The 10,973-nt window shown below is 30.6% G+C and overlaps 1 protein-coding gene across 1 annotated transcript in view; it reads right to left on the bottom strand.

Moving 5' to 3' along the window:
• The window catches only part of LOC101509479 (uncharacterized), a 19,579-nt gene extending 9,696 nt beyond the window's left edge, over positions 1 to 9,883 (bottom strand). Inside the window, exons 1-20 of the mRNA XM_004512736.4 lie at positions 9,657 to 9,883; positions 8,721 to 8,796; positions 8,319 to 8,399; positions 8,150 to 8,230; positions 7,428 to 7,504; positions 7,262 to 7,316; positions 7,101 to 7,149; positions 6,710 to 6,847; positions 6,281 to 6,359; positions 5,131 to 5,209; positions 4,982 to 5,031; positions 4,514 to 4,708; positions 3,785 to 3,860; positions 2,203 to 2,283; positions 2,044 to 2,124; positions 1,319 to 1,395; positions 1,181 to 1,235; positions 1,025 to 1,073; positions 694 to 831; positions 32 to 113 (exon numbers count right to left, since the gene is read on the bottom strand). Of these exons, the coding sequence (XP_004512793.1) occupies positions 32 to 113; positions 694 to 831; positions 1,025 to 1,073; positions 1,181 to 1,235; positions 1,319 to 1,395; positions 2,044 to 2,124; positions 2,203 to 2,283; positions 3,785 to 3,860; positions 4,514 to 4,708; positions 4,982 to 5,031; positions 5,131 to 5,209; positions 6,281 to 6,359; positions 6,710 to 6,847; positions 7,101 to 7,149; positions 7,262 to 7,316; positions 7,428 to 7,504; positions 8,150 to 8,230; positions 8,319 to 8,399; positions 8,721 to 8,796; positions 9,657 to 9,758 (1,701 nt within the window). The 5' untranslated portion in view covers positions 9,759 to 9,883. The remainder of the gene's footprint in view (positions 1 to 31; positions 114 to 693; positions 832 to 1,024; positions 1,074 to 1,180; positions 1,236 to 1,318; positions 1,396 to 2,043; positions 2,125 to 2,202; positions 2,284 to 3,784; positions 3,861 to 4,513; positions 4,709 to 4,981; positions 5,032 to 5,130; positions 5,210 to 6,280; positions 6,360 to 6,709; positions 6,848 to 7,100; positions 7,150 to 7,261; positions 7,317 to 7,427; positions 7,505 to 8,149; positions 8,231 to 8,318; positions 8,400 to 8,720; positions 8,797 to 9,656) is intronic.
• Positions 9,884 to 10,973: the final 1,090 nt, after the last annotated feature.

The raw sequence follows: 10,973 nt of genomic DNA, 5'->3' as shown, positions 1-10,973 counted from the left end.
AAGAGAAAGAGAGAAATAGATTCTTTCTAACCATATCCTTCACAAAGATATCAAGGGCTGAATATGGTGTGTAATCATTGCTTAGCATGTGTGGAACACGATTTTCAAACATCCTACAACAGAAGACATCTCTTAAGCATAGCAGTAACAATTGCTATTCAAATCTATGAATGTGTTACTATATCGAAAGAAAAATGCTAACAAGAGCTCTAAAGGCACATGTTAAGGAACCAAATATAGATAGTGTCTTGGAACCTGTGTATTTTATTTGTCAAAAGTTTAAAATTTTATCTTTTCAACACATAATTTCTATTTTTTTATTCCTTAACATGTGCACATAGGGTTTATGTTAGAAAGACCCATATAGAAAAGAATGAAATTTAAAATGTGAGAGAGAGAGAGAGAGAGAGAGAGAGAGAGAGAGAGAGAGAGAATGGACAACTAGGGAGAGGATAAGAAATCTTCCAAATTAAAAGATGAAAATAAACAGCTATCAATGACAATCCTTTGAAATAGCCATGAGAAGAGTGCAAAAGAGAAGCCATGAACACAATCATTACCTCAAAAAGATGATTATAAAAAAGAAAAGAAAAAAAACAACTTTGAATGACTTCGATTTTTTTTCTTATTTTCCTTATTTGGCCAGGGGAAGAGGAGGGAGAAGAGAGTGATCACTTCATGGAACAGACTTACCAGGATGTTCCCCCACTGATTGTAATAAAATCAAACAATAGTCTTGTATTCAAACCCAATCTTGCTGCAAATGCCATTGCCTCAGCAGCTGATGCAATATGAACTCCAGCTAGCAGTTGGTTGACCATCTTTATACCACTGGAGAACAAAATAGACCAAAATGATATTATACTTTAATTTGAACTAATGATATCTCCTTCGCTCAACTTTATTGTCGCCTTCAATCCGAATTAACATTGAATTACCTGTTTCATGCATATGGAAAATAGTGCTAGTATGAGACAAATGACTAAAATGGATAAAGAATGATTGGCTTATAACTGAACAATACCTTCCAGAACCACAACCCCCTTTGATAACATAAAGCTTTTCGCTCAAGGCTGATTACAGAGAATCATCATGAATTAACCAGAAAATTATTTTAGAAAACTCTGTTAACCCAGATACAGAATTAACATTATTCACTTATATTCTTAGTACTTGTTACCTTCTAAGACATAACCGACACTCTCGAGAGCATCATCAGTCCCTGAAGCCATTATCTGAGAAATATACATGACTTCAGTGGCTCCGTTCACAAAATCAAAAGAGCAGTTTAACTAAAAACCAAAGATGTACTTCATACCGTAAGTGTTCCCAATGAGGCCCTCTGAACACCACCAGACACAGGGGCATCCACCAACTTTAAGTTTTTACCTTCATCTGTGTTATTTTCATGTTAACAATTACACAACTACATCCTTCATTGAAGGAATGAAAGAATGCTGTAAAATGAACTCTGAAAAGCATTCAAGATGAAGAAATAATATCCTTTTGAACATCATACAGGTAATCATGACCAAGGTTTAAATATGGGAATCCACATATTGCATTTATATACTATTATACCATGTTGAATTGTCAGCGCACAATCATTAAACTCAAAATAATCATGTACGAACTTTTACATAAACACATTTCTCTATTTGATCACAAAAAAATATAATCCTAAAATAGAAGAGGATTCTGCACATTTAGACTAATAAAATAACACATGTTTTTAAGAATTAGATATATTAGATGGGGGAAAACAAACATACACAAATTGTCGTAAGAGCTTTAAATATTACCATTAAACTTCTAGCAAAGTACATCAAATCAAGATATCCCTATATAACTACGGTAAAACATGTTTTAAAGATGAGGAGTGTCCTCACCCTACAAACCGATTTTGTGGGGTGTAGGGTCCAACCCAAATTCTAAAAAGTTGTGAATTGACAAGTTTGCTCTTGCATAAAATCAGGAAAGGAAATAAGAAATTCAGAAACATAATACACAATAGATAACCATTACAAAGGAGTAGTAACATACTATGCAATCTAAGCTCTAGCTGACTCACATATGCAGGAGAAACTGTAGAAGAGAGAACGATAGATGCACCCGGAGGAAGAACTAGATAGTGCATATAGAAGGGTCAGTACAGTTAAAAAGATATATAATAATAACGGCAATTAAGATGCATATGCGTACCTGAAACAGCACCATTTTCTCCATATAAAGCATTCTCTGCTTGAACTTCATTCGCAACCATGATTATGAGAACATCAACATCTGGAAGCAATAATATGTGATTAATTGGTTGATGTAGAGGACTTGAAATGTGATTGAGATATTTGTATTTGTATGAATCTAGCAAATTCATTTACATAAAAAGAACATACCGTTTTAAGCAAAAAGAAATAAACAGTTTCAATATTAGGAACAGACAACTCATTTGACTTGTGCTCATGCACACAACTAATTACCACAAAAGATCATTCTGCACTCCAAGAGCTTACATAGAATTTCTTGGTTCCAATAGCAAAACCATTTAAGTTTTGTTTTATCATATTCCTAATTTGTTTCTTCATTACTTGTAATGCACGCAGGTGGCATCTTGTATCAATCATATTAAATGCTAATTGAGAATATCACCCTAATAACTAGTATACACAAAATGGACATCTACATAAACAAGAACGCAGAAATAGTACAAGAACCCTTGAGGACTGATAGAACACTGCAAATTAAGAGGAATGAGGGCCCAAATAGTGGGGCCTACTCAACCAAGTCACACACTTCACACACATTCAGTTTCTAGAATGATGGATGGAGGGAATAAATGCTAGTAACAATGTCTCTTATTCTACTGATATTCCATTAAAGAGGGGGAAGTGGGAAAGACATTCAGTTTCAAGAAGGATGAATGAAATGAATAAAAGCTAATTAATAATATCATTTATTTTATGTTATAAGAATGAGGGAATAGGAAGAGGTGAAGATATTCAGAAAATATTCAAAGAAACAATTAGGGGAATTCTTTCTCTGGTTAGGAGCAATTCTGCTCTGGTTTAGGAGTTCTTAGAACTCTGGTTTATTTCTTTTTCTGCATTTTCATATTTCCAGCATTGTAAGAGCTTCAGAGCTCATCAATTCCAGCCAATAAAATTCTGTTTTCTATCAAGGACATTCTTAATCCTAAAAATAATTAGAATCAAAATAATACAAGCTGTAACCACCTGGACAGCTGTACTCTCAGTTTAATAAACACCAACTAGGAAAATGATACTAAAATCAAAGGTATGACCAACAAAGGAGTAAATAATTGACCGGCTCATTGGCCTACTTACTGTGGCAACATTAACTCACAATAAAATTATTATAAGCTATTGACTATGATTGATTTATTGAAGCTCTCAATACATTTGTCCCTTGATTGTTGAATGCTAGAAATTTTCTCTCACTAAGCGGTGACCAGAAAAGAAATAACAATTGGTATAATCAACAATATGACTAGTGAACTTGCATGCCAAATCATCAGTTTTGACATTCACCCTGGCATCATCACAACAAAATATGGTAAAGTTTGACTTCACTTACATTTACATGATATACAGTTGGAAAACAACTCCTAGTGTCATGACCAATATCTCAGGCCTTTTCAGCCTTACAAAATGAAAAGAAAAATCCCTAATTTATTCATCTTATTATTTATTACTGTATCAAATCATCTGTAGGTCTACAGGTAAGTACCAACTTTTTTGGGTACATAGTATGGTATGTATCAATTTACCTTTACTCACTTCCGCTGGAGAATTTCCAATAAGGCCACCAGCATCTGAAAATCGGATTCGAGTTGGTTCATACACCTAGATGCAAAAATAAAAATAAGGATTTGAAAAGATGCTTATAGTGATCATTTCAACTTTCTACTCTTTATATTCAATTAGAATTCTAGATCATACACAAATTGCTAACAGTAATGCATGCATAAAAGTTTGAAAGAAATACCAGCATAAACAGGAAAAAGTAAAGACAGAAACATGAACACAACTTCAAATAATCATGATAAACAGAGTAAGTTAAAACCAGCTTTAGTCAGAAACAGTGTTTGTCTATTATGGCTAAAATCAACTTTGAATCTTAAATTCTGATGCATATCATGTTGCCACTTCACTTGGTTTTTTTCTTAATGATTAAGAGTTAAGTTAAGTTACTAGTACCTCATTATTTTCATTCAAATCTATATCAAGACATACAAACGAAGTCAACTTTAAATGCAACTCATGAATAAAATTCTAAGTGCTTCCAAAAGATTTAACTTGGACCATACTTCTGATCTTCTGGTTCATAATGGAAAACGGGAAATTTCTTATTAAATACCAATACTATTGATAATGTGGACAAACCGTTGACGAATACAGTCACCAACTCACTATTATGATACCACTATCAAATTTTTTAAGCAATAATAACATTTGTTTAATGCGATATAGCTTAAGATCCCAAAGAGAGAAATTACATCATAACCGAAAACGCTGAAATTCGATCTGAGCAAATTAGTTGCCATGCCAAATCCCATAGCTCCAAGGCCAACAAAACCAACCCGCTTCCCACTCTTAGAAGCAGTAATGACTTCAGATGCAAGTTGTTCAGGGTTATATGCATCTGCATTTGCAGCATCTGAAATTTTCACCCCATAAACTTTTTCCCAAATCTGTCATGATGTAGAAGAAAAAAAAAATGATGTTAATATTGAAAGATAAGAGAAACAAAAGGCATGTAATGAAATCTGTGTCAATTACACACTAAGGATCTTATCAATACAAGGAACTATGGTTACAGTAATTACATAATAATATACAAAAAAAGAAAATCAGCCTATTATTTTTCTATTTACATTATTTCCAATAGAAAAGAAAAAACACTACAGCTTCTAAAAACAATAACCTTTGATTGAACTACTCAAACATATGTAAACGAAATTAACCTTAATCAACGTTGTGTCATCATCATCTTCATAACAAACATGTGAAACCCCTGAAAAAATGAATTTGCTAAACTATGTCAGCTGCAGGTGGGTTGCTTTTTATAAACTTGACATCTAATGAGTACTGTATAGTCTACTGAATTTCATACCATGAATAAGTTGTTGATGAGTTGTCGCCAAAAGTGGAAGTGGAAAAGTAAGTGACTTGGCCATATCCAAAATTGTTTCCTAGAATAAAAGCAAACTCGGTTACTGTCAAGAAATGTTTAGAAAAGAATAACAACAAAAAGAATAAGAAGTTCTTTGTATACGTTAATATTGAAAACGAGAATCAAATAATACAATAATGTGACTCTTTTCCAACTAAAAAGTAATAAGTGATTACATCACCATGGAATAGCAATTCAAGGCATTAAGTTTACTTAAAAATGTAAATTAAATTTTTATCATAATTGTCAACAAACAATCTAGGCTAGAACTAATTTAGAGATTTTTAAGTAAAGAAGTTAATTTATGCTTGTTTACACTTATAAAAATAAAAATGTCTTTTTAATATTTTCTCTCATCGACCACACTCTTCGAAATCAGATAATTTCTACGAGGGTACTAAAAACAATTTTTCATTATAATTAGAAAATAGTTGTTTTTTCATATTCTAATTATTTCTAAAAGTTGTAACAAACACATATAGCAAAATCTAAAAAGCGAATGTTATTTTAAAAAAGTATTTTTTTTATAAAGCAATCTAAAACAAATGCGCTTGAAGACAATAATTCATGCATGATATGACAAAGCATACATAGATTGGCATTTCTTCAAGACAATAAATTGATCCCTATAACTTATGTTCGATCAAGTCATCAATTGACATTTGTGTTAACTAAAGGACTTCCAACTGAGTGGTTTCGAGCTATTACTAACAAGTTGGGAATGATAGTTTTCACTCGCTGTTTCGAGGAAGAAAGTTGAATTATTACTATTATTATTATATTTCTTAAAAAAGTTGGCACAGATCCAGACAGTTGTAAATTTGTAATATAGCTTAATTTCGGAAAATAGCAACAGTGATTAAGTATATATTATGTAAATAACTTTGTACATGGGAGTTAGTTCAAAAATAATGTTTCAATAATTTTTTTCTCCTTCCAATTGTTTTATATCTAATATAATCTAATAGACAATTCCATTCAAAAAAATTCCTCCAGGTGAGGTCAGCAAAAACAATTTACAGTCCCCAAAACTAGTCAAAACACTGAAAATATATGAATATTTAATTACTTCTGATTCTAAAGATCTTACCAATTCCTTAATCAAAGTGCTAAGAATTTGATGCTTAACCTCTCCCTTTAGCAAAAGAGGAACATTATTCTTGAATACCCTGCAAAATAAATAAATCATCACCACCTTCAGATAATAGACAGGGTTGGGCGTCAGTTAGAAAATATTAAACAAAATTTTACATGGCACGTTTTATTCATCAGCATTATATTTGTGCAAAACCAAGAACATATTTGTTTATAGACATCAAAGAATATTTGTGATAGCAAAAATCCTCCTTTTCAAAAAATTTTAGTCACTTTTCCTGCCTTCAAAAAACTTATTTTTCAAATAAACAAAAAAAATGTAGTCCAAAGCATCAACAACTTATGTGACCATGCAAGAACTTATTTAATATGAAGTTATTATTTTTTTTATAAGATATCTGTATCATATTGACTAAACACATGCCATGAATTTCCAGCGGCATTGGAAATTATATCATAGATTATCCATGGATGAATTCCTGCTTTTGCACCAAGAGAAAGAGCCTCCACTGAAGCAATGAAATGAATCCCTTCCAGCATCATAGAGACCATTTTAACCTTACTGCAATGAAAAATAGTGGTAAATATTTTAAAGTAAAAACACCCAACAGAACACAACATTGTATAACAGTAACTTTTTTGTGAACGTTGACAATATAAACTTAGGATTATTATCTAAGTAAAGCATGAAGCATGTAATTTTGCAATATTGTTTGGGGGGTAGGGGGCTCTGCAAGGCATGGTCATATAGAACTGGTGCATTTAAACATTTTTACATAATGAAAAACTAGGCTTAGCAAGAGCGAGAAGGGCACCTGCCACCACCAATTTCACCCTCAAAGCTGAACAGCTTTTCACACATTGCTGCCAACAAAAAGCAGATATTAACTAATATGAAAAGAAAAAGAAAAAAAATACTCATCTTTATGGCATATCATGTCTGTGTAGTGTATAACTAAACAGGTCTCAACTTTACCTGAAAGAAAAGGCCGTACTCTTGCAATGGCATCTGTTCTTCCAGATGATACGATCTACGTAGTACAAGCAACAATAGTCAATGCAAGATAGGATAATTAAGCAGTTGAGGAAAAGACGTGCAACATATTATACTTACATATACCAATGTTAAGATAATAACTTACAGTGACTTTTCCATTCAAAGCATCCGACCTCCCATAAGAGGCATATGCGTCAACAACATAGGCTATCTTCTGAATTTCTACAGGATAACAAACACGGTTACTTTTGGGAAGTAAACTCCTATAACTGAATTCCCAAATAATCGAAAAATTTAAGATATCACTCCAGAATACGTATACATTGACTGTGCAATGGATGTAGTTGATAGATTAGAAAAAGAAATGGTAACAAATTCCTATCAGCATCTATATTTGTTAATTGCAATATGAAAGAAAAAAAATAAAAAGAAAGAGACAAGCTTCCAAACTAAGAGTGTGCATTCTAGACTCCCAATTGCGAAAGTAAACTTCCTCATTCCCTCCTGATATAATTGACTTAGTCTGGTACCACCTTCTCTCTTTGTAACTAACTCCTCCCTCTTTTCCTATTTTCCCCCTAAGATGACTCTAAGGCAGGCCCTGGAAATTGGGGCCTTCAGGTATAGACCTTAACATTGTTTTGTTTGACTTAAACTGTAGAAAACACATAATGGTATTAACAGATGCATCACATTGACGTAAAAAAATCTGATAGCTTCATATCCTCAAATATTTAACTAACATGAGATCTGCAAAAATAATAAGCATGATTTGTTTTTTGAATAAACAAACATGATTTGTTAGGAACTCCTTTTATAAAGAATCATGCATTTTAATTAACCAAAAACATAGAAGGCATATGTTACCTTCCAGGTCTTTCTCCAGTTTATGGAGAACTGATGGTAATATTGTGGAACGAAGAATAAGAACCGTATCTGGTTTTAGACCTGCAAATTCAAAAAAAAATATTATTTTTTACTTGAACCAAGATCCTTAAAATAAAAAATGTATACTGCTATAAAGCTCTACAGAGACCTTTCAAAGCACCCTCATCGCCAAAAATTAGATCATTAATCTGATCCGTGTGAGATATAAGGACAACTAAAGCAGCTACACCTGCAAGTGAGAAAAAGATATGCATTATTGAAGATGACGGCAAAAACAATATTCCATTCATATTTTGGAGAAGATGACAAACCCAGTTATAATTGTAATAGTTAATCCAACACTTATCTTTCTCTACATGATGTTTAGTTATTAGCTGCATAGTTAATCTAAGACATAAATTATTAAATTTGAATGATATCATATCTTACAACTATTTTAACTCAATTTAAATGGCCTACTGCATCAAACCAGGGCAAAGGTTGTCAAACCGAGTAAAGCATAACTTTGGTTTATGAAATAGTCAGCCAATATAGCTGAAATATCAATTACCTTTCCCTGCTTCTGAAGGGCTTGCACATCTAATTCCTCCAAGCTTTACAAGTTCTTCAATGATGGGATCACTTATCTACAGAAAAATTTATTTCAATTCAAATTTTTTTTATTAATAATAACAATTTTTTACACCCTCTTAATTATCACTCTCACATTTCTTTTACTTTTTACTGATTACTACTTTTTTGAGTAATTTTGTGAAATATAACATTTTATTTCAAAATTACTAAAATATTTCATTTAAGTAAAAATTTATAAGATTAAAAAATAAAGATAATATAAAGAAAATTTTATATAAATTTATTTTATTAAATTATAATTTAAATATATTGTCTCATTTCATTTAATAAAAATATTTCAAAATAAGCATTAAATTTAGAAATTCAATATCCTAATTTACAGATAAAATATGTAAAGTGATAATTATTTTAACATGAATAATTTAAAATAAAATAACCCTTAAATAAAGGATCAGTAAATATATATAATTAATCATTTCATCTTATTTTTCACTAAGTTTTATTTATCAATAATTAAATAATTATTTATTAAGTTTTTTGACAAAATTATCTATTGAGTTTAATAGTTATAGTAATACATTTAGTACATGTGTAAGTTAGTTTTGTTTTTATAGAAGTATAAATTAGTTTTACACTTATATTTAATTTAAATGAGAGCTCTTTATTTTGTTATGCCATATTGTCAATTTTAAGATGCATTTACGAGACTAACGCAACATGGCAAAACAAGAGATTTTCATTAGATATTAATTAATGTAAAATTAATTTTAATTAAGAGTTTGTTTGGATGAAGAGTTTATGGAAGGGAGAGAGAGGAGGAACTTTTTTTCTTTAAATTAAGGAAGCTATTTAAAATGTTTATAAAAATTATATAAGTGTGATTAAAATGTTAAATTATGAGAGAAAAAGGAACCTCGAAAGCTTGAACAGCATATCCATGGCGAAGAAGCGAAGACGCCATCTCTAATCCTAATTCATCCAATCCAACGAACCCGATCACTCTCCCTGACTCCATTGCTAAACCTTGCGATTTCAATTTAGAAAAATCAAACAAAAACTCAACAATCTCAACACTTAATTAAATCAATTAATAAATATATAAATACATAGAAAGAGATAGATTATAAAAAATAAAGTATAAATGAAATTAAAATTTGTTAGGATGAGTTAAAGGAAGGAAGTTGCAAAGAAATTACGGTTACTGATTTCGATTTTGTGTTCGTCCAAATTGTGCTCGTACAGAGTGTGGATATTTTTATATTTTTTTTTATAATAAGTGTAGAGTGTGTACGCAATTTCAAAAAATGTGCAATAATAATTAGGAGTGTTCAGAAAAACCAAAAACTGAATCAAACTATCGAACCGAACTGGTTTTGAACTGAACTGGTTTAAGAACCGAACTGATTTTGTAAAACTAAAATTGAACCGAACCGATTTTTCAATTCAAAAAATCGAATTGAACTGGTTTTTGTTAAAAAAACCGAACCGAACCGGTTTTTATTTCAAAAAACTTGAACCGAATTTTTTTTTCCAGAATGCCAGTTTGGTTTTGTTCAAAATAATAAATCGGTGCACCACTTTTATAAACCGGTTCGGTTCGTTTCTTTGAACTAAAAACCGATTCAATTCAGTTTTTTCAAATTGAAAACCAGTTCGGTTCAATTTTCAAACGGTTCTAGTTCATAACTGAACTTTGTCCACCCCTAATAATAATAGTTTTGTTTTGTATGAACACTCGCTCTTTTACTCTGCCAGATTGATACATCTATTTTAACATGTTTTAAATAATAATATATGATAAAATAATAATTTTGAAATTATAATAAAAAATTTAAAATTTAATTTTCAATTTTAAAAACTTTAACTATTATTTTAATGTTATATATTATTTAAAATATGTTATATTGCGTTTTTTAATTCAAAAATCTGATAGAAATACTAAAAATTTTAATTTTTAAAATATAAGAACCAATTTTAGGAAGTTGGTGAAAACATAATAACCAAAACATACTTAAGTTTAGTTTATTTCAATTTTAACTTCTTGTGTTTGTGAAAATGTCTGACAATAACTCGTTTAATCAATATCTTATTTTGAATAAGAGGTTTATGGAGACTATAAATAAATTTAACGTTTTTCAATCTTACAAATTATTTGACAACACATAGTTGAATTGATCATGTCAAATATCATACATATAGTCGATATGAGAAAATATCAACAAATATTATT

This window comes from Cicer arietinum, chromosome 8 (assembly GCF_000331145.2).
Source record: "Cicer arietinum cultivar CDC Frontier isolate Library 1 chromosome 8, Cicar.CDCFrontier_v2.0, whole genome shotgun sequence".
Classification (NCBI taxonomy): domain Eukaryota; kingdom Viridiplantae; phylum Streptophyta; class Magnoliopsida; order Fabales; family Fabaceae; genus Cicer; species Cicer arietinum.
This window is presented reverse-complemented; position numbering and strand designations above follow the sequence as displayed.